The sequence below is a fragment of the Equus caballus genome, chromosome 1 (genome assembly GCF_041296265.1).
Source record: "Equus caballus isolate H_3958 breed thoroughbred chromosome 1, TB-T2T, whole genome shotgun sequence".
Lineage (NCBI taxonomy): Eukaryota > Metazoa > Chordata > Mammalia > Perissodactyla > Equidae > Equus > Equus caballus.
In genome coordinates, this window is record NC_091684.1 from 90,929,541 (window position 1) to 90,952,975 (window position 23,435).

The 23,435-nt window shown below is 44.5% G+C and overlaps 1 protein-coding gene across 7 annotated transcripts in view; it reads right to left on the bottom strand.

Annotated features, from left to right (window-relative positions):
- Positions 1-10,853, bottom strand: part of DISC1 (DISC1 scaffold protein) — a 339,947-nt gene extending 329,094 nt beyond the window's left edge. For all 7 annotated transcript variants that reach the window (XR_011423792.1, XR_002809874.2, XM_070229105.1 and 4 more), the window contains exon 1: positions 10,368-10,853. Coding sequence is in view for 5 of the 7 variants with exons in the window: in XM_070229105.1 (XP_070085206.1) it covers positions 10,368-10,425 (58 nt within the window). In the remaining 2 variants the exon portion in view is untranslated. The remainder of the gene's footprint in view (positions 1-10,367) is intronic.
- Positions 10,854-23,435: the final 12,582 nt, after the last annotated feature.

Here is a 23,435-nt window from a genome sequence, read left to right on the forward strand (position 1 = left end):
CAACCTGACAGAAGTTCTCCCTCAGTGCAAACAGCTCACAAGTGACAGCTCCAAAAACGTACAGAGAGCCGGCAAGCTTTGGGGCAAAGCAAGCAGCCAGGTCCCCCTCTATCCCCGCGTGCATGGGGCTGCGTTCATCTCATAACGGTTTTATTAAATAAATGTGAGCTGTGACTACTTCCTGCCTGGACCCAGACATCTGAGAAGCCAAGGGAGAAGGCGTGCTCTCTGCTTGGAGAGAAAGGCAATGGCAGGCGCTGTGCTGCGCCGAATTTCTCTTAAGGTTAGAATGCCCTCTTTGGGTACGAAAGGATACCAGCAAGAGAAGTGAATTTTCTGAGACAGGAGAGGCAAACTGTCGGAGAGGATTAAGAGAAACCAAAATCCAAACAGTGTCCTAATGGAGAATCCTGCAGAGCTTACATTTCATATAGATGAAAATTTCATCAAGACCAAAATTAAATTACACCTTGAAAGGGCAAAGATGGATGGGTCTAGAACCAGAATTCCCTTCACAGAGCCGACCCAGCTGTGCTCTGTTAAGCACCCTTCACTCTCCACGATACATTTGGCATCAATCATCCGCATTGAGCCTGCTCGTCACAAGCAGCACTAGAAGGCTCAGAGCTGACCACGGCCGCAGACACGCCAAAGGAATCGCTCACCTTGGTTGTCGGTGGTGGGCATTTAAGGGGGCAGCCTGACAGTTAACCCTTTCCCCTTCAGGCCCATCAATGACAGCCGTTGTCCAGTGCTCCCTCCAAGACAGCAGGGTCTCTGGAACCCTGGGAAGAGTACAAGGTAGGGTATCATTTGCCCTCAGGCTGCAAACTGCGGCATCAAAGGATTAATCCAAGGGGCAGCATCAAGAGAACAATCAGACCAGTGCGAGGCAGTCTTCATGACTTGGCCCTCCCACGGGCCAAGCAAAGCAGGAGGATCCAAGGAGCAGACGAAGGATCAAAACCAGGAAGCACATCGTCTTAGAAGCAGCCTGCACGCCTGCTCCAGAAACGTGCTGAAGCGGGACTGAACGACGCTCTCCATAAGGTCGCGTTCCCTTCTTCCCTGAGACACCTCCTGTGTCCCTCTGCTCACTCCTTATGCGGCACTGTGCTTGGTGGCTCATGACGAAAGGCAGCAGATCAGTGGCCTATCCAGAAACAGTGGACAATACAACAGGAACTGAGGCTAAGAATTAGAAGCGGAGGAGGAGGAAGAGAAGGGAAGGGGGAGGAGGGGAAGCAAAACCACCACAACAACTATTGAGTACCAGCTCCTGACGCATCACCTCTAATCCCAAATCCCAAAGTCTCTGTCTGAGAACCACAGGCTTCCCCTCATTCGTCCTGCAGCAGAGAACCTGACTGCACTCCTGCGCTCGTCAAACCCCATGAGCACAGATGCAAAGCAATCAAGAGCCTTTATGCCACTGAGTTCAGGGAACCTGCATTATTTTGCTGCAGAAACACTAATGTGATTCAGATAAGAGACCAGGGACCCAGACTGGGGTGTGAGGGACAAGCTATAAAGCCAACTGAGATTGTAGACAGGACTGATGTTAGGGACAATACCAGTAAGTTTGTAATAAAGCAATTCTTGATGCATAAATATTATAGATTAGGATGAGCTCATATCTAAATGATTATATTAGACCTTTACCACAATTCCACACTGAGGGTTGACATTGCCATCTCTGTTTCTACCAGGAAGAACTCTGAGATCCAGAGAGATTAAAGCACTTGCCCAGGGTCCTGACCCCAAGTCCAGTGTCCTTTCCAGCTGGCCTCTCGGTCAACTGCAGTTAATCATCATTTGCCCATAACAAGTAAAGTGAAGTATTTTGATCACAATTTAAATGAAATTTGCCTTTGGAATGTGTCTCTGTGCTTCCATTTGAAGATGCGTTTGTCTCGTGTTTCAAGAATTCACGTTACATCATGACAAGTGATGAACGTCATGGGCAGTAGAAGGGAGGAGGTGCTGGGAGCGGAAGCAGTGCCAAGGGCTGGCCTGGGGGTGCTCCAGCCCCGCAACATGCTTCGCAGTCCTCTATAGCCACTCCAAATGAAAATCCTGAGCCTGTGCTTTGAGATGGGCAGCTGACATTTTTCTCTTACGAAATGTGTAAATGGCAGCTCTTTTAGAAATGTTTGCCACTTGTATCAATCTTGAACATGCAGTCTATATAAAGACTGTGTTTGCATGCAAAAGCAACTCTTTTAACCCAGCTGCTGCCCCAGCCTCTCCATGCAGCATTTCAGGAGCCACCACTGGCTGGGAAGGAAGTCTCCTGCGTGCCATGGTGCTTGCGTTACACATGTTATTTTAAACCAATACAATTCAGTGAGTCTTTATTCTTACTACAGGTCTAACAAAAATGATAAGAAGATAAATAAAACAAGGTCTGCCCTCAAGAAATTCAGCCCAGACTAATGCAAAGGCACCTCCAAAAGAAGGTTTCTCGCTACTATATTTCTGCTTGACCCACCCCTTCCCAGCCCTGTAATGATTAATAATTAGTCATTTTATTGGGAAAGGCAGGCTCCTAATTTTGATAGGATATGGCAAAAAAAAAAAAAAGGATCTTTTGCTCATTAAAAAGCACAATGAAATTTTAAAAGCACTGTCAATATAAATTCATCCCAAGCTTAACCTAAGATAAAGTAACCCCCTAGAATATCTCATTTTATTTCCACTGAGCTCTATTCTGCCTCAGCAAAATGGGAAACCAGGGGTAATATCAATACCTTTTCTTGTACATCACCTTATGCTTTTTAAGGGAGTTTCCAAAACATTCACATACAATAAATATTTGAATGGATGTACATAATCTCAAATCAGAGTCAAAAAAAAGGTAACAGTTGGATTAAAATGATAGAATTTGTCCATTTTTCCATTCAGATTACTAGTTAAGTCGAGTGCAGACAGACACACAAAAGCTTCATGGTGAGGAAATAGTTCAGAACTCATCCTACAGCCCCCAAGGCCAATTAGCAGGCTGGGTAGAGGAGGAGATGACGAGTGTGGAATCAGTGTGAGGCGGTCCCCTTGTCACGGCCCCCAGACAGCTGTAGGCCTCGTCCAGCCTGGGAAACGTGGGTCCCGCACTGCAGAGATGCCTGAGAGGAGAACGTCAACGACGTTAAGCAAATACAACACCACAGCCAGGAAATTAATGCAGAGTTCCCACAGACAGAGAACTAGCATCTCTCTTCCTAGACAAAGAGCAGCACATTTTATACATAAGTGTGGAAATCAATACTTGAGTAAATTACCTTCAAAATTATTATGCCTAGGAGTAAACACTGCAATAAATAAATTATGAATCAAAGGATTCCCTCTTTCTTCTTCCTCCTCTCCCTCCATCCAGCCTATAAAATATTCACTGGGCATCTACTTCTTAATGCCAGTTACTTCTTAATGATTTTGGCATATCCCAATGTGCCCAATCATTCTGATGAAACAACATCCAGAAACTTCATAAGAATTAATTCTCTTTTCTCCACTGAACTACAGGCTTCCCAAGGGTATGGACAACATTCTACTTTTTTTTTTTCATCTTAAAGAGCTACCACAGTTGTCTGGCAATGTGGTTTGTGCATCTCAATAAACATTTGAACTGAACTGAACTTACAGAATTCTTGATTGGTTTTGCAAGATATAAAAATAACAGATGTGGTTAACCTACACACTGGATTACTCAGTCTAAAATATAATGAAGAGTCTAACTCAATTCAGCGAGAGTGGAGTAAACCACAAGCATCCTACACAGATGAGGGGTAAGGAGATCAACCAGACAGCTTCCTTGAGCTGAAGCAGTTTACACTGGAATTAGAAAAGCAGGTTAAATATATAACGAACTATAACTATAAGTTACATAACTATAAGACGAAGGAAAGAGTAGATGATTCCAGAGGACCAGGGAAGGCTGAGAAGCATTACTGGCTAGATCATACATGAAGGATAACGTTTTGATGAGTAGACATCGGAGGCAAAGAGGATAGATTCCATCATATTCTTGGTGGGCAGAATAATGTGCACAATAAAAAAGCCAGAGTATCCATTTTAGGGATTTAGGGGCCAATTTATGGAAGGCTTGGAAAGGACTGCTGAGAACTTGCTTTCAGGACAATAATGAGTCATTGCACAGAGAAACAATAACCTAATCAGGTCTGTGCTTTGGGAAGACCATCACGGCAGCAGTGTGCAGGCCTCACGGGAGGGAGGAACTGAGCAGAGAAATACTGACTCTGTGGGAAGACGTAAGGAAGTCCTGAGACACCCTCTGAAGATGCATCCTAAAAGTGACTATTAAGCTCTAAGTGTCACCTTAAATCACCTGGAAAGAACACCAGCCTTTGCTAGATCTTCGATTTAGACTGGAGGTCCTCAAGAACAGTCTCATACATCTTTAAACACCCTGCTGTGCACACCACAGTGCCACGTATACAGTAGCTGCTACATAAATATTCTTGAATGAACAAATATGATGGACTGAATAAATGGATAACTTAACGTCTCCAGAAGAGAATTATATAACCAGACAAAGGGAAACAACAGGACCGATAAAAGTCAAGGTAATTTAAGGTCCCTAAATCTACTGTTTGAATTGAATGTAGATTATTTATGCCCAAGGATAGCTGTCTCACATTTCACTATGCCTGGCCTGTGGCTATAATGAAAGCATTAGGGAAATAGTAAGAATCATACTGAGTTGCTAAGAGAGTAGATCTTAAAAGTTCTCACCACAAGAAAAAAAAATCCTTTTGTAACTATGTCAGGTGACAGATGTTAACTAGACATTGTGGTGATAATATCACAATATATATACAAATATCAAATCATTATGTTGTACACCTGAAACTAATGTTATTGTAAATTATACCTCAATTTAAAAAAATCGTACTGAAATACATAAACTTTTCTTCATCAGAAGATTTATAATCACAAAACAGCTTCCACAATTCTAAGTTTCCAGTGTATTAGAAACAGAAGAACCTCAGTTTACCTCTATATTTACTTTTTTTCTCATTGACCACTGTGAAATGTCCTCCTCTTCCTAAAGGTATTTAAGATGTGTCATGCTTTCATTTATAAATGCAAAACACACACACTCTCCCATGTCAAAGATAAAGCCTAATAATTATGTCAAATCATCTTATCAATCCACTCACAAATTAAGAGATGACAGATAGGAAAAAGAAAAGTTAGGTCGGTGTACATGTCACAAAACTAAATTTAAACTCAGATTCCACATTCAGGACACAATTCACTCATTAAACTTGAGATATTTCACCTTTCAACCTGTGAAGGCAATTAATCTGGAGGCAGGGCCACCTGTCAAATACACGTTACTATTCCTGGTCGATTTGTTCGCATGGGTGAACATGATCACGTTAATGATTAAGATCAATCCTAGATCTGTGTAACGCTGGGGGGTTGAAGGTCCTACTGCATTCAGGCAGCTGACTGCAAGGAGCTGGCGAGGCTTCTGGAAATGAAACCACCTGGATGGGGGGAGGCAAAATGTGAAACCCTAGTGAGCAGGGAGTAGGAAATTTACACAGTAGCTCAAATCCTGGATGATCCCAATGCTCCAGGACAAAAATCACAGAATCCTAGAGCTATGGAAGGGTTCCCACACATCCTCCAATATGGGCCCCATCCCCACATGCAGACTCCCTCATTACATTCACCACAGAACCAGCCAGCACTAACTTAAATGCTTCCCACAGCAAAGAGCTGACTGCTTTTCAAAGCAGCCTATTCCATTGATGGACAGCTTTTATTTTTAGCAAGTTTTTCTCTAAATTAAGTCAAATATTGATACCTTATTAATGTGTGGCTCTAGTTCTAATTCCGGGCCAAGAAGCCCCTCTATCAATGTTGAATGAATGAATAATGAATAAACGAACAAACGATTCTTAAAGATCAATGATGATATGACAAAAGCAACTGCTTCAAAATTTAAGTTTTTAAGACCCACGATGGCTCAAAAAAAATAAACAAGGATTTGGTTCCATTCACTTAATATTTCTTTTTATTTTTTTTTTTGAGGAAGATCAGTCCCGAGCTAACATCTGCCACCAATCCTCTTTTGGCTGAGGAAGACTGGCCCTGAGCTAACATCCGTGCCCATCTTCCTCTACTTTATATGTGGGATGCCTGCCACAGCATGGCTTTCTGAGTGGTGCCATGTTCGCACCCGGGATCCGAACCAGCGAACCCTGGGCTGCCAAAGTGGAACGTGCGAACTTAATCGCTGTGCCACCGGGCCAGCCCCACTTAATATTTCTTAAGCAGAGATGAATTATGCAGAACTAAGAAATGAAGCATGGCTTGATGGAAACAGCTCTAAGACGACCCAGATTCTAATACTCACTCTGTTCCTATGCCTCACTTTTCACACCTGTAAAACAAGCAGGCCAGATTCCACAATCTCTACCGCCACTCACAACTGTCAGTACTCTACAATAGATAATTTATCCTCAGAGATTGCTATCGCTCAACTCAAGGAGTTTACTGTCTTAACTGCATTTCTCTGAGAGTTCAAACCCATCTGCAAATAAAGGGTGAAAGTCCTACCGTGACAGGCAGATGTTGGGGTTAAACAGGTAGAATTTTATCCACATATTTTAAATGGATGAACACAGGCAGCGTGGCTGGGAAATTAACCTGAAGTTGACATGGGAAAGATAATCTAGGGTTGTTTATTTCAATTATTTGATTTGAGACCAGGTCTCCTGCACCTACGACTACCATTATATTGACTAAAGATAGAGCACTCAGCAGCTGCACTTGGTAAATGCACTTGTCGATGCCTCACCTCCCAGAACTCAAGGGGTTTAACCAATTGATCTTTTGAAGCTCCATCCAGCAATAAGTTCTGTGATTCTGTTTATAACACTCGATGACCAGCAACCCTAGTGATTAGAGGAAGCCCCGCTATCTTTACCATCCATCTCTGAGCCATGACAGGAGCCAGGCGGCCAAAAGGAAGGAGGGCCGGGTAAAATAGAAATAATATTTCATTCATCGGTCAGCCACAGTTCTCCTTTCCTACTTCCACTTGCTGTGAAAATTCGGAAGCTGATTGCAAAGTCTGTGCTCAAGGAGCAGCTGGTCAATTCTGATTTCAAAAGAGAAAATGGATTCAGGATGGTCAAAGCATCTGCGGCAAGGATTTAAAAAATTGTATGATTGTTGCACAAAAGACATTCGCAAGGAATTTTTACCACACAGTCATTAAAGTTAAGAACAAGCAAAAGAAGACTACCAAAGACTAAAAGTCTTGCATTACTAAACGGTGGTGGCTGAAAAATGGCTGGCCACAGATGGCCCCAGCTGTGCCAAAGGGGACCGTCCTCACTCCGAGAGTGGCTGCCAAGGGCATCTCTGGAAGCGGAGCTCTCTGCTTGCTTTGTGTGGGAACCCAGCATATAAACTGAATTATCATCACTATCAAAACAAAGGTTCTAATTCTGATCTAAGGACTCTAATCTAAAATTTTTATACTCAGAAACTTTGTTCTGTGCCGGTCTTTAGTTCTCGTTATTTAAAGATCACCATTGTACCTCCCCTTTGCTCTGAAGGTCTTTCATCAAACTTTGACCAAAACCACAATAAAATTCAAACATCAACAGTTTAATCTCCAATCAAAAGTTTGTTTTATTTTTAAATGGAAAAGTTTTAATGAACATAATAAATTCTGGCTCCTTTTTACTAAAGTTAATGTCTTAATGTTCAAGCAATGAGCAAGCACTATTTTTGTCATTTAACACAATAATAGTTTGCATCCCATTTTTGAAATAGATGTAAATCGACGAACATAGCACAGAAATGGATTACAAGAACAGTGACACTAAGCTATGTGTCTTTATTGACATTCCACCCTCCTTCCTTTTGGCCATTTGCTTTCTGTCATGGCTCAGGATTACTGTCGTTTTTTATGTTCTTTTTTCTTGTTTGTAGTTTTCTGTGCATCTTGTAATGAGCATGCATTGCTTTTGGAAAAAGAAAAAAGAATAAGAGAAATTTCTTTTACGAAACAAATGACTTAAGAATTATTTCTGCAGCCCGTAGACCTGGCATTCACTCTCCTTCAGGTGGTCAGACTTGCTCTGAAGGTCCTCTTCCCTCTGTGGGCATCTCAGTGAGCACTGAGGTCCCTGCAGAAATGTCCTGGGTCCCAGCCTTGCAAGCTAACCATATCACCAAAAGCCTCAAACCCAGTTACACCTCTGTGCCATCCTAAGGTTTCTGGCAAATTTAAGTGTTAAAATAAAACACTAATTCAGATTCCATTTAGTCTGAGGTTTGTAATGAGTTCTTGCAATACATTCTTTCAAGATTTTAATACGTTTTTTTCTGCAAATTTTCATTGTTTATTTTTGCAAGAAAATAATTTAAAATGGGGTTTTAAAATAGGGGTGAAAGAAATTAAGATTATTTCAAAATCTCTTTTGCCAGGTCTAACAATTCACTCATATTTTAGAGGCCACAAATACGCAGGACACATTATTAACTACAAGCTAACATTGGTCCACTCTGAACCACGACTGGTCTCCTTAACTCCAGTTTGGTTAGTGGTTGAGAACACACTTGTGAGAGGCGCCCACACCAGGATGTGAATCCTGGCTCTACCGTTAACAGCTATGTGACCTTGAGACAGAAGCAGTGTAACCCTGAAGGTCAGCTTTGTACAGGAGAGATGAGGATTGTAAATACCTACCTTGCAAAGGTTTGGGGCGGGTTTCATCAAAGGAATTCCTAATAGAGGGCCTGGCACATTGTAGGCTCTAAATCAACTGCGATGTTATTCTGCCCTCCTGGCAGCAGCGATGTCTCCTGTTAGCCAGCGACTCATCCTCTTCAAGGTGCTTTCAGACCTTTTGCCTCATTTGATCCTCCGGCAGCTCTACCAGTCCAAAAAACCATAATTCCTGTCCCTATTTTTCTTTTCTCTTAGTTTTTTGGAAACAGATGAGGAAACTGAGGCTCAAGGTCAAAGAGCTCAGAAAGCAGATCCAGGCCTCTTTTTGCTCAGTGACACAGTTCTCAGCTGAACCCCGAAAGACTTTATGCGCTGTGCCCGAATGTAATAACATTAAATTTCTTCTCGAATACTCTGCTATTCATACTTGAATCAAATCAAACTGGCATTTCCACATCTCTCCAAATCATTTAGGTTATGCTTAGTAAAAATAGCAACTAAGTTTATTTAGAGCTTACACAGGCCCTGGGCTAGGTGCTTCAGGGCCACTGACGCATTTAAACGCAGTAACAACCCAATGAGGTGGGCACTGTTGTTGTCCCCATTTAACAAATGGGGAAACTGAGGCATAGCTAAGTCCAAAACTGAGATGCAGGCAGACTCTCTCCAAACCCCAACTCTTAGTTCTCTGGTGTCACCCAAATTACAGCTGTGCAATTGACCGTGCATTTTGCAAAGTGCTTTCCTGCACAATACATGGATGAGACAAGGAGGCCAGGTTATTCGTGTTCTCTTTTACATCTGAGGAAACCAAGGCTCCCAGATGTCAAGGGTTGTGTCTAAAATTCCCTGGCCCTCTGGTGGCCCAGCGACGACGACGCAGTGGCAGCACTCCCCGACCCCAAATCGCACCCTCTTGGGAAAGTCTCCAACTCCTTCGCATGCATTTTAAGAGTGAGATGGCAGGACACGTCCTGTCATTCTTCAAAAGCAACTGTCAACTGAATGGCCTCCGTGTCAACACTGAGAGTTGACAGCGTGACCCATGTTGCGGGAAGTGGAAACGGAGCGGTCTCTTCTGAGCCGGGTCTTGGGCGTTACTGCGGCCAAGTCGGAAGTGGGAGGTGAAATTGTTTGCAGAGCAGCCCCTTGGGGAGGTGCCAGCACCACATTCCGGGACAACTCGCCCCAAGCTCCTCCCTCCAGGTCCCTGATGGGGTGGAACCCGACTCTCAGGGGAGTCTCGGGACCAGGGCAAGCGGGGCGTCTCTCCCACAGGTGCGAGGGTGAGGACGCGCGGCGCCGGTGCCGGGACTGACCCAAACGCCAGGCAGGCCCTCACCACCTTCCTGGGCCACCAAGACCCGCCGCGGGGGGCGGGTGCGACCAGCGCTCTTTCGAAAACTGCCGCTCGCCGGGATCTCAGCTCAGTCTGAGGGGAGAGATCTGGCCCGTCTGGGCGCTGGCTGGCAGCCTCAGACCCGACTCCTCTCCCAACTCCGCACGCCACGCGCCCTGCCTCAGTTTCCCTCACCTCGAAAAGGGTGCACGGAACCCAAGTTGTTCACAGAGGCACACCCAGACCCGCACGACTGCAAGGGGGCAGAGCGCGCCCTCCCCGGCCTGATGCCCGCGGTGACAGCGCCCCTACCTGCACAGTGGCCCCCGCCGCCACCGGCTGGGGTGCCCTGGGGTTCCCCGCCCGACATGCGCCCAGCCGGCTCCTCCCGCTCGGCTTCCGCCGCCTCGAGCTCGTCGGCGATGGGCAGGTTCCGTGCGCCCGCGGCCGGCGGAGGGGGAAGCGAGGCGCCGAGCTGGACGGGAAGTGGGGAGGGGGCGGGCGAGGAGGGGGAGGCTCCTTCCTTCTCCCCGGCGAGGCAGGCGGTTTCCTTTCCAGCCTCGGCCCCTTGCACACGCACACACACACACACTCATGCGCGCGCGCGCACGCGGCGGGGGCGGGCGGCCCGGCGGGCCCACGACCTGTCTCCGGACCTCTGCAAGTTTGCTGTTCCCTCTCGCTCATTTCTCGACGAAAACGAGAGGGGAAGTACGCTGGGGGGAACCGGTGCACAGGGAAGGAGAGAGAAACTGCGAGGCCTTCGGAGTGGGTCTACCAGGGCGCCTCCCAGACGCGTGATCCGGGAAGTGACCAAAGGGGTGATGAGGAGATGGAGGGGATGAGAGGGTGGGGAGAAAGTAGGGAGACGACAGACGACGCCAGGAAAGAGACGGGTGGGAGCAGCTGTTCAAAAATGAAATGTGAATCCAACTTTTTGAATCTTTGGCCGCATGGGGCTGGTCCCAGAGCCTCCCCCCAACGTTGGGCAGCTGGCCCAGAGCGCAGGCTCTGACCCATGCAGAGCTCCTAGGCCGCTGACCCACGGCCTTCACCCCTTCTCTTTGGCTCATGCAAGGAGGCTACTGGAGCACCCCTTATGTAGCACCTGCCAGAAACGGTTCTTGCCCTTAAGGAGTTCAGCTCCGGTAGGGAAGATAATCATGTGAATAGAAAACTAAATACCATGCAGTAGAATATGCCAAGAGCCAGTGGCTTGGGACAGAAAGGGTTGCAGAAGTTGAGGGTTGGAGGGAGTATTGTGAAGAAGAGTCAGGAAGACCTTCTGGAGGAGCGGGAAGGGTCTCGTTAGAACTAGAGGAGGGCCAAGCTCCTTCAAGAGATAAGAACCTTGTGAGTGAAAATGCACAGATATGCTTCAATGTCGGTGTTTTGTGGGACAGAATGAATATGAGCATGGATATTAAGATGTGTGGAAAATGGAAGGACATAAAACTGGATCCAGCTGAATTTAATGATATAGACCACTAAGATCGGGATTCAAAGCTGTAGTTTGAGAGATTAAAAAAGGATCTAACAATTTGGTTGTTGACTGAAGCAGGGACCAAGAGGTGACCTACACTAAATGAAGTGGAAATGCCAGAACTGCCTTGGTATATTGCAAAGAAGGTTCCCAAAGCTTAGGGGGGATTGGAATAGCACAGTGGATTTATCATGTAAGACCTGCTCACCCACTCGGGGAGGGTCCAGAGGACACACTTTGACCGCGACTCGGAAATAACCTTGTGACCCGGCATCCTTGGTCAGTCTTCTCTCTGTGTCAGACATTACAGTGGGAACTGCAGCCGCTGAACTGGGATCCTTAAATGCAATGGGGATAATGGATTACAGTTGGCAGGGGTCAAATGGTGGCAATGAATCTCCAAAGGCAAGGTAGGCATGGTTTCTGTAATGGACGACCGTCAACACACAATCAGAATAGTCCGACTCTCACAGATCTCTGGTGTTGGCAAGTTGATCATAGTGAAATAGATAGGAAGCCTCCTAAATTCTTACTTGATCCGTATGAGCAGACAAGTTCTAGCTCAAGTGAACAAAAGCCTAACTTGAATTACCAAAACAGAGACTCAGCCCTTCCATCAATTCCCAGGCTTAAGGCAGTTTACAGACCCAGAACTTCTCCAATGAAGGAGGAAAGACCCAGCAACACTGCCCAGAATGTTTACTGTTATTCTTTCTTCTAGGCCCCCCCCCCACCACCACCACCACCAAAGGGACATATGACCTCTCACCAGGGTGACTGCATTGGGAAAAGGAAATAACCAGATTTTTCAGGAATTACTGGACACTGGCTCTGAACTGCCACTGATTCCAGGAGACCTAGAACATCATTGTGGTCTACCAGTCAGAGTAGGACTTATGGAGGTCAAGCGATCAACAGAGTTTTAGCTCAGGTCCCTCTCACAGTGGGTCCCTGCACCCATCCTATGGTTATTTCTCCAGGTCCGGAATGCATATTTGGAATAGATATACTCAGCAAATGGCAGAATCTCCACATTGGTTTTCTGACCCACAGAGTGAGGGCTATTGTGGTAGGAAAGGCCAAGTGGAAGCCACTATAACTGCCTCTACCTAGGAAAAGAGTTAACCAAAAGCAATTCTGTATGCCAAGAAGGATTGATGAGATTAATGCCACCATCAAGGACTTGAAAGACGCAGGGGTGGTGATACCCACCACCTCCTCATTCAACATGCCCATGTAGCCTTTGCAGAAAATAGATGGATTTTGGAGAATGACAGTGGATTATCATAAACTTATCCAGATGGTGATTCCAATTGTAGCTGCTATACCAGATGTAGTTTCATTGTTTGAGCCAAATAATACATCTCCTAGTACCTCATATGCAGCTGTTGATCTGTGAATGTTTTTTTCTTCATATCTGTTAGTAAAGATCACCAGAAGCAGAGTTCTTCCAGCTGGCATAAACGTTCAGCGTCCTGCCTCATGGGTATATCAACTCCAACCCTAGAGCATAATTTAGTCAAGCAGGGACCTTAGCACCTTTTCCTTCCACAAGACTTCACACTGGTCCATTACACTGATGACTTTATACTGGTTGGACCTAGTGACTATGAAGTAGTAACTACTCTAGGCTTATTGGTGAGACATTTGTGTGTCAAAGGGTGAAAGATAAATCTGACAAAAATTCAGAAGACTTCCATCTCAGTGTATTTTCTAGAGGTCCCGTGGTGTGGGATAGGTTGTCATAGTTGGCCCTTCCTACAACCAAAAAAAAAGAAACTCAACATCTAATAGTCCTCTTTGGGTTTCCGAGGTAACCTATTTCTCATTTGGGTTTGCTACTCAAGCCCATTTACCAAATGACCTGAAAAGCTGCTAGTTTTGAGTGGGCCTAGAACAAGAGAAGGCTCTGCCACAAGTCCAGGCTGCCATGAACGCTGCTCTGCCACTCGGGCCATAAGATCCGGCTGTTCCAATGGTGCTTGAAGCATCAGTGGTGATAGAGATGCTGATGGAGGCTTTGTCAGGCTTCTAAGGTGAATCACATCACAGACTCTTAAGATTTTGGAGCAAAGCCCTGCCATCCTCTGTGGATAACTAATCTCATTTTGAGAAATGGCTTTTGATTTAATACTAAGCCTTAGTAGAGACTGAACTCTTATCCATGGGCCCGCATGTTACCATACAACCTGAGCTGCCTGTCATGAACTGGGTGTTGTCTAACCCACAAGCCATAAAGGCGAGCGAGCACAGCAGTGCTCCATCATCAAATGAAAGTAATATATATGAGATTGGGCCTGTGCAGGCCCTGAAGGCACAAGTAAGCTGCATGAGGAAGTGACCCACATGCCCATGGTCCCCACTCCTGCTATATTACCTTCTCTCTCCCAGCCTGCACTTATGGCCTCCTACGGAGTTCCCTATGATAAATTGACTGAGAAAGAGAAAACTCAGGCCTAGTTTACAGTGATCTTGCACGATATTCAGGCACCATCCAAAAGTAGACAACCACGGCACTACAGCTCCTTTCTGGGTCATTCCTGAAAGACAGTGGTGAAGGAAAATCCTCCCAGTGGTCAGAACTTTGAGCAGTGAACCTTGTTTTCCAGTTTGCTTGAAAGGAGAAATGGCCAGAGGTACAAGAATATGACAGTTATTGGACTGTGGCCAATGCTTTGGCTGGATGGTCAAGAATGTGAAAGAAACATGATTGGAAAATTGGTGACAAGAACATCTGAAGAAGTATGAGGATAGACCTCTCTGAATAGGCAAAAAATTTGAAGATATTTGTGTTCCATGTGATTGTTTACCAAAGGGTGATCTCAGCAGAGGAGGATCTTAATCATCAAATGGATAGGATGACTCATTCTGTGGATGCCAGTCAAGCTGTTTCCCCAGCCACTCCTGCCATTGGTCAATGGGCTCATGAACAAATGGCCATGGTGGCAGGGATGGAAGTTATGCGTGGGCTTAGCAACATAGACTTCAACTCACCAAGACCAATCTGACTATGGCCACTACTGAGTATCCAGTCTGCCAACAGCAGAGACCAAAAATATGGCACCATTCCCCAGGGTGATCAGCCAGTTTGTCACTTGGTGGTAGGTTGATTACACTGAACCAGTTCCATCATGGAGGGGGTAGCATTTTGTTCCAACTGGAATTGAGACAATGAATATAAATTTCCCTTCACTGCACACAATGCTCTGCCAAAACTACTATCTGTGGACTTATCCAAGAATGAAAGTTTGGATCACCCTACCAGGCAAAGAACCATGCTTGCTGGAATGATTCTGAGTGCAAAGAGAATGGGTCACTGAAGAAGGTAGTTACAAATACCAACTATCCACACAGCATTCCTTCTGATCACGGAACTCACGGTGAATGAAATATGGCAAGGGACCCGTGTTCACAAGATTCACTAGTCTTACCATGTTCCCTATCATCCTGAAGCAGCTGGCTTGACAGAACAATAGAACAGTCTTTTGAGGACTCAGTTACAGCGCCAGCTAGGTGACAATACCTTGCGGGGCTGGGGCAAGGTTCTCCGGGTGGCCCTCTGTATATGCTCCAAATCAGTGTCGATTATAAGATGCTGTTTCTCGCATAGCCAGGATTCATGGGTCCAGGAATCAAGGGATGGAAACGGGAGTGGCACCACTCACTATTAGCCCTAGTGATCTACTAGCAAAAGCTCTGGTTTGTCTTCTCAACTTTATGCTCTGATGGCCTACAGGGTTAGTCCAAAGGCAAGGATGCTTCCATCAAGTGACATGACAAGAATTCCATTTAACTGGAAGTTAAGACTGACGCTTGGCAAATTTGACCTCCTCATGTCTCTGAATCTACAGGTAAAGAAGGGAGTTGTATTGTTGGCTTGGGTGATCGATCCTTACTACCAATTGGAAATTGGACTGCCATTCGATGATAGAGGTAAGGAAGAGCATCTCTGGTATATAGGAGATCCTTCAGGGCATCTCTTAGTATTTTCATGCCCTGTGATTAAGGTCAATGGAAAACTATAACAACCCCACTCAGGCAGGGCTACTAATGGCCCAGACTTTCCAAGAATGAAAGTTTGGATCACCCTACCAGGCAAAGAACCATGCTTGCTGGAATGATTCTGAGTGCAAAGAGAATGGGTCACTGAAGAAGGTAGTTACAAATACCAAGTGTGACCATGTGACCAACTACAGAACTGAGGACTAGAATTGTCAAGAGAATTTCTTCCCTATTTTGTTATGACTGTTTATAGGTGGATAAAGAAGGGGAGAAAACAAAGATATTTGACATATTTCTTTATATTTTATCTTTGTTTTCTTCCCTTCCTTATCCACTCATCATATAACACAAGATGTGTTGATAATAATTAAATTTACAGCACAGTATTTAACTTATAGGATATGAAGGAGAAGAGTGAACATTACCCAAGGACTCTTGTGTCTTCTCCTCGGGAGAAAGTTAGCGCATTTTTGGTTGTACTCAAAATAGTTGTATCATGATAAGTAGAAGTACTTTGTTATAGTTTTTATTTGAAGATTAAGGATGGTTTAAGGTGATGTGTATTGTTGCCAAGAGGTGGACTGTGGTGTAGGTCTTGTGTGTTAGCTTGGCTAGGCTATAGTACCCAGATATTTAATCAAACACTGATCTAGGTGTTTCTGTGAAGATATCTTTGCAGATGTGGTTAGCATCTACAGTCAGCTGACCTTAAGTAAAGGAGATTACCCTTGATAATGTGGATGGGTCTCATCCATCAGCTGAAGACCTTGAAAGTAAAAACTGAGGCTTCTTGGAGAAGAAAGAATTCTGCCTCAAGACTGAAGCCTCAAATCCTGCCTGAGTTTCCAGCCTGCCAACGTGCCCTACAGATTTCAGACTTGCCAGCCCTGACACTTGCATGAGCCAATTCCTTAAAATAAATCTGTTTCAGGGACTGGCCCCGTGGCCAAGTGTTAAGTTCGCGCGCTCCGCTGCAGGCGGCCCAGTGTTTCGTTGGTTCGAATCCTGGGCGCGGACATGGCACTGCTCATCAAACCACGCTGAGGCAGCGTCCCACATGCCACAACTAGAAGGACCCACAACGAAGAATACACAACTATGTACCGGGGGGCTTTGGGGAGAAAAAGGAAAAAATAAAATCTTAAAAATAAATAAATAAATCTGTTTCGGCCCTGTCCCGGTGGCCTAGTGGTTAAATTCAGCACACTCCTCTTCGACGGCCTGGGTTTGGTTCCCAGGCACAGACTAACACCCCTCTGTTAGTGGCTGTACTGTGCTGGCAGCCCACATACTAAAAAATATGGATTGGTGTGGATGTTAGCTCAGGGCAAGTCTTCCTCAGCAAAAAAAATAAAATAAAGTAAAATAAAATAAAATAAATCTTTCTCCTATCTATCTATCTATCTATCTATCTATCTATCTATCTATCCTTGCTGTCCTCCCACTTGTCTTCTCCTTCCTTTGGGTCTCCTTCATTGGGTTCTCCTCTTCTCCCCGTCCCTTATTTTAGTCTTCCCCAGAATTGCATCCTTGGCCCTCTTTTCTTCTTGAGCGTCCCTCACATTTGACCTGACTCTCTCATCCACTTCCAAGGTTTCAACTATCCAGATGTGACCTCAGTTGGTCTCTCTGACTGCAACCTCTCTCTCAAACTCCAGATTCGTATTTCCAACCTAGAAGCTCTGCTGGTCTCTCAAATTTAATATCTCCAAAAGGATTCTCACTTACTTCTCCCACACATTCCCTGAACTGCTGCTTTTCCTGTATTAACCTTTTTTCCAAGATAGCTTTACTCCCCTCTTGTCCTCCTCCCCTCAAGCTGAAAACCTGGGAGACCGTGCTATATACGCCTTCACCTCATCCTTTACGTTCAGTCACCGAATCCTGTTCATTCTACCTCAGAATTGTCTTTTGTGCCCGTCCCCTCCTCTTCATCCCCACTACCCATGAATTAGACTGGGCCTCATTGGATTTTAAACTACTGCCTGAATATCACCACTTGGTTGTCTAAGCAGCCATTCAAACAAACCAAGTTCAAAGCCATTCACATCAACTTCCCCTCAACCCTGTGCTCCCAGCTGTGTCCGCCACCTCACCTGCTGGCCACCCCACCATCCGTCTAATCAACCCTGGAGCACAGTTTGGCAGGCATTCGACCATATGATTAGGAGCATAGGCTCTGCCCTCAGATAACTGCATGCATATCTAAGCTCCACTACTTCTCAGCTTTGAACCTTGGGAAGTTCTTTAACTTTGCTAAGCCTCAGTTTGCTCACCTGCAAAACAGTTAATAATAGTACGTACCACTTAAGGTTGCTGTGGGAGGGACTAACATATGGTCTGGGGTGGGGTGTAGGCATTGGGTTTTATAAACAGCACCTAGGTGATTCTAAAGTGCAGTCAGGGTTAAGGTCACTAATCTAGTGGTATTAGGGATGGGTTTATGGTAGACAAAAAAGACCAGTTAGGAAAGAGGCAACAGTCCAGGTAAGAGATCCGAGCATTTGTAATGAAGATAGAGAAAAGGAGGCCATGTTCAAGAGATACTTTAGAAAGCAAAACTATATAAAACTTGGTGGCTAGATATTGAGGGTAATTGAGAAGAAAGCATCTAAGATGACTGTGGTTTTTCACTTAGTTGACTAGGCTGAGTGGATGATGGTGCCATAAAGCTATGATTCCCAAATATGTTTGTTCATTATAATCACTTGGGTAAATTTTATCATTTTTTCCCAGTCTTCTATCTTACCTACTGTACTAGACTATATGTTCCTAGTCTTATCAAAGACCTGTGCACAGGATTGTTTCTTTGTCAATTTGATTGCTCTGGAAACCATGTTTTGCAGAGTCCTCTTCCCTGAATAGTTACCAGTTACTCTTGGCCGAAACTGTGATATTTGCAAGGTGGCACTGAAGCAGTAGCCATTTTGTCTGAAAGGTCTTCGTTGGTTAGAGGCGGTGGAGACAGATGTGGAGGTGCTGGTGGGTTCCAGTCTGCCCTTTCTCTTGCCTGTCCAATGGGCAGGTATCCTTCCCAAATAGCAATCCTGCTGACCAACAGCAACCCCTGGCTCCCCACCAGATGCTTCTCTGGACACTCACAGAGGAAGTAGACACAAAGAGGCGTCAACCTTCCATAGACTTCTGTATCAGCCCCCTACACGGTCCGACTCTAACAGCTGGACATGCATAGCTCCTAGGTTTGCTGCAAGCTCCAACTCATTCACCCTTGCCAGGGCTGGTTAGAGGCCTTTCTCAGATTCCTCAACTGCCCCTCTTAGACTTCTGTTTCTCCAGCAACCCTCACAAGTGTATACGGTCCAATTTCTATAATACAATCTATTCCTTATTCCACAATACTCATAGTGGTTCTGCTTTTCCAGGCGAACCCTCACTGATAAGCCTACTGATTGTAGATCTCTGGAATGGATATTACAAAAGTCTTCCTTTAGTTTTATGACAGCTTTCTCAATCCAACACAATGCTGTATTAATTAGGACTCCTTTCATTGCAACTAACCAAAACCAATATACTCTAACAAATAAAAGGAATTTTGGTGAAGATACAGGGGGTATTTCACAGTGTCCAGTGGCATAATGAAGCTGGTCCTCCGGACAGACAAGAGCTAACTTTTGGAAAGCCAGCAGGACCCTGGCGGTTCACTCCTCCCTCCCTGCTTCTTTCTGCACATCGGCTTCCCGTCTCTCCCAGGTTTACATGTTTCTAAGCCAGGCACACAGAAAGCCTGACCCTCATGGAGCCAATTCTAAATCTCTAGAGATGAGGTCCCGACTGGACCAGAGCAGGTCAGGAGCCCATCTCTCACGCCATCCAGTATAGCCAAGGAAGCGGAGCCACATGGGAGAATAGGATAAACACAGGCCTCTGGAAACCACCCTTGAACACAGGGCTGAGTGGCAGGCAGGGGACCTTGGAGAGCTGGACAGTCAACCCAAAATGTATCTACTTTAAATGTCATGGTGAGGGTCAGACACCAAGAATCCCGCTGCTTATGAGGAAACATATGACACCTTTGGTTTCCCTCTGCTTTTAATATGGTTCCCATTGTGGCTATCACCTAGCAGTTCTTGCCGTGGATTTAAGCTCCAGATACAGAGCTGTGTAAAAGGTGTATACACAAAGGATAATTGAGAGCAAATGATGAAGGGATAATTGTTCCATCAGTGTTTTTTAATATAAATTTTTGGAAAGCTTTTCCTCATGAATGCTACCAAAATCTTCATGAGAGCAGAAATGGAGTAATGTCATAGATGCCAACACAGTCTGAGGTTGTCGCTTAGAATCCTTGCATAACCAGCAGGGTCAGCAGTGGTTCTGCCATATTGAAATTATACGTATCTACAGATTACATTTACATAGACAATGAACGTTAAATACTATGGGTGTAAATTTGTAGCAAGAAGTTAGGAGCTCAAAGGAATAAAACGTATAACTCTTCTTCCAGGACAGTAAATTTCAAAAATTGTGTTTAAGATATGGGACTCTCTGGGGGCCGGCTCTGTGGCCGAGTGGTTAAGTTCGCATGCTCCGCTGTGGCAGCCCAGGGTTCGGATCCTGGGTGCGGACATGGCACCGTTTGTCAGGCCACGTTGAGGCGGTGTCCCACGTCCCACAACTAGAAGGACCTGCAACTAAGATATACAACTGTGTGGGGGGGGGTTTGGGAAGATAAAGCAGAAAACAAAAAAAAAGATTGGCAACAGTTGTTAGTCCAGGTGCCAATCTTTAAAAAAAGTAAAATAAAATAAAATAATATGGGACTCTCTGGGGCCAGCCTGGCGGCGTAGTGGTTAAGTTTGTGTGCTCTGCTTCAGAGGCCAGAGGTTCACCAGTTCGGAGCCCAGGTATGGACGTATACAACGTTTATCAAGCCATGCTGTGGCAGGCATCCCACATATAAAATAGAGAAAGATTGGCACAGATGTTAGCTCAGGGCCAATCTTCCTCAGCAAAAAGAGGAATATTGGCAGTGGATGTCAGCTCAGGGCTAATCTTCCTCAAAAAAAGAATAGGGGACTCTCTTAGAAGTTTACTAATAATAGCTAATGTTTATTGGGCACTTAGTACATGCTAGACACTGTTCTACACAATTTAAACTTATTTCACCTTTGCAACAACCCAATTCTTACACCCATTTTCAGACTAGAGATCTGAAGCACAGAGAGGTTAGAAGTTGCCCCAAATCACGAAGATAGTAAATGTCAGAGGAGGGATTTGAACCAGGCAATCTGGCTGAAGAGTCCACATTTCCTAACAGCAATGACATACTGCCTCTTGTTAGACAAAAATGGCATTTTCTGATGCCTGAATACAAACTATCACTCTTCTTTTATATAATGAGACTTATCCTTAGGTAATAAGTCATTCATGCTGCTGTATTTTCACGCATAATATCCCCCCTACACATCTTCCCTTAGTTTTATCCCCAGAAGTGAAGAGAGAGAAGGATATGACAATCGTGCCTTCTATAGAATTAACGTACCTTTGCATCTCCCCCTCTAAATTGTAAGCTCTTTGAGGATAAATGTCATGCCTTGTTCATCCTTGCATCCTCTGGCCAGAGACTTATTAGAATTAATGTTCTAAATTGGGATTCTGATACTTTATAGGCTAGTTGATTTATCTCTCAAGTCTCCTGAAAATTCTCTGAGTATGGCAATGATAGATATTCACAAGAATTCTCATCAAGTTGTATAGCCAGAGTTAAATAGGAAATATTCTCATTGAGAACAATAACAGTGCTTAAACAATTCTGGGAAATTTAATTGTCTAAAGGAGATCTTTTCTTAAAAAAAAAAACTTAAATGAATTGGAGAAAATAAATCTCTCTTAAACTCAGGAAATAACATCAGACAAATGATGACTCTCATTTGTTAATGTCTGGAAATAGGAAGTTGGTTCAGTTTCAAATACCATCAGATAATGCCCGTGCCAAAGGATGTTATCATAGTTTTAGGCCAAATAAATAATATAAATAACCTTCCTTTTGCAGTGCATATTGTCTAAGAGCTATGAGAGTGAGATAATACATGGGAAAGTGTGGGCTTTCATTCTAGACATGCCGTCCCAAGACATCCCTAACTTGTGGCGCATCGTTATCACCCAGTGATTAGTGTCTGCTAGAGATGTGGCATTCAAAATAGATTGATGTGATCAAATGGTTAAAGCCATTAAGGAAGAGTGCCTTAATTTCATTCTGCATTAAGATCCACCACTCAGTGTTTTTGGCCTGTTCTTGCCTGGGTTTCCCACGTGCAATGTAGGGACAGCTAATACTACTGACAAGAATCTCTCCACTCAGAGATTCATTCACAATTAAATTAGGCATTGTAGGAGAGCCAAGTGGTGCTTTTCCCCTTGCCTCTCTGCTTTGAATAAATAGACTTTGTTCTCTATTAGAAATTTAGTATCTACACTTATTCCAACTTCCCCCAAGAAAGAGATACTTGTCCCCTCTCACTGACTCTCATTGGTTGGTTAGTTTAACCCCTCAGCCTTGTCATCTATCACTTCCAAGAAATAGGAATCGTTCTATTCCCTGTCCTGGCTCACCTTTTCCTGATGGGAGGAAGGCGCGCCCCAAAGCTGATGCACACTGTGTCAGCAGCTTGTCAATGCCACGGTTGAACAACGTCACATTTGTAGAGAACGCAGGCTAGCAAATTTCAGGAAGCCAGGCAGGCAGTTCCAAAGCAGACAACTTAAGTGGACAACTGTCCAAAGGCCTGAGACAGTCTCATTAACAAAGTGCCTGAAGTTAAGCTACTCACAAAACGTCTTCCCAGTTGGCCCTTTCTCCACATGTTTCACAGGGAGTAAAGAAATGTGTTCTTGAATCTTCTCGGGCAAACACTATCAATGGTCACGTCTCAATAGGGCTGTTCCTTGGGAAAAATGTTCACATCATTTAGGCAATTTGAAATTTAAATCCGACAATCAATTGAGGATTCTTTCTCCAATTAGATGAGAAAACAAGAAGGAAACCATTTGAGTGGCTTAAACGGTCCAATTTCACAGCTGGTCAGTAAAAATGTCAGAAAAAATAAGAGGGTCAGATATATAACATTACTAACATTTTATTTTGCCAAGGAAGTTTGTTTTAAAAAAAACTTTCACTAACTTCCATCACCACTATTTCATAAAGAGCTTTTTTAACCTCAAAAATTAAAGAATACATGATATCAGAATAAATGGCACTCCCTTAAATGGAATAAATTTTTGCTTTTTGAAAATTTTTTTGCTTTATCACGTTTTGTTTGTTCACTTTGCCCTGACCCGGTGAAACTTCCATGGTCAGTGGGACCAGTCTCCAAGTGGGCTCTTAGGGGCCAACCGAGACAGCTTCTGAGCCCAGGAGCCCAGAGAGCTTCTTTGTTCTGTGTGCTGCACAGTTTTACAACAATAAACCCGTGAATATAACCAGGCTTTATGTTATGAAAATGTTTGCCTATTTGTCAGGTACAAACCTGTTCATAAGGTTTTCAACTTTGTATTTAGACTTTCAGGGGACAAAACTGGAACATAATTGGGAATTAGAACTAAACTACTAGTCATAGTGGCATTCACCAAATATTTCTGAGTTGCTGCCTTCCAGGCCCACAATGGGAATGCCTTTCCCAACTGCTTTGAAGCTGGATAAGCCACGTGACTTGCTTTGGTCAATGGAATGTGAGCAGGGGTGATATGTGTCACTTCTGGGTGGAAGATTTAGAAGCCAAGGCTTGATTCATGACTCTTCTGTGATACCAGCCTGTTCTAGTGAAAGGATGGCTTGAGATGGAGCTTCTGTCAGCCTTGATCCCTGAGTGACTCTATGACAAGAGTTTCCCCTGTATACCACCATAGCACATGTAGCATGAGCAAGAAAAAAAGAA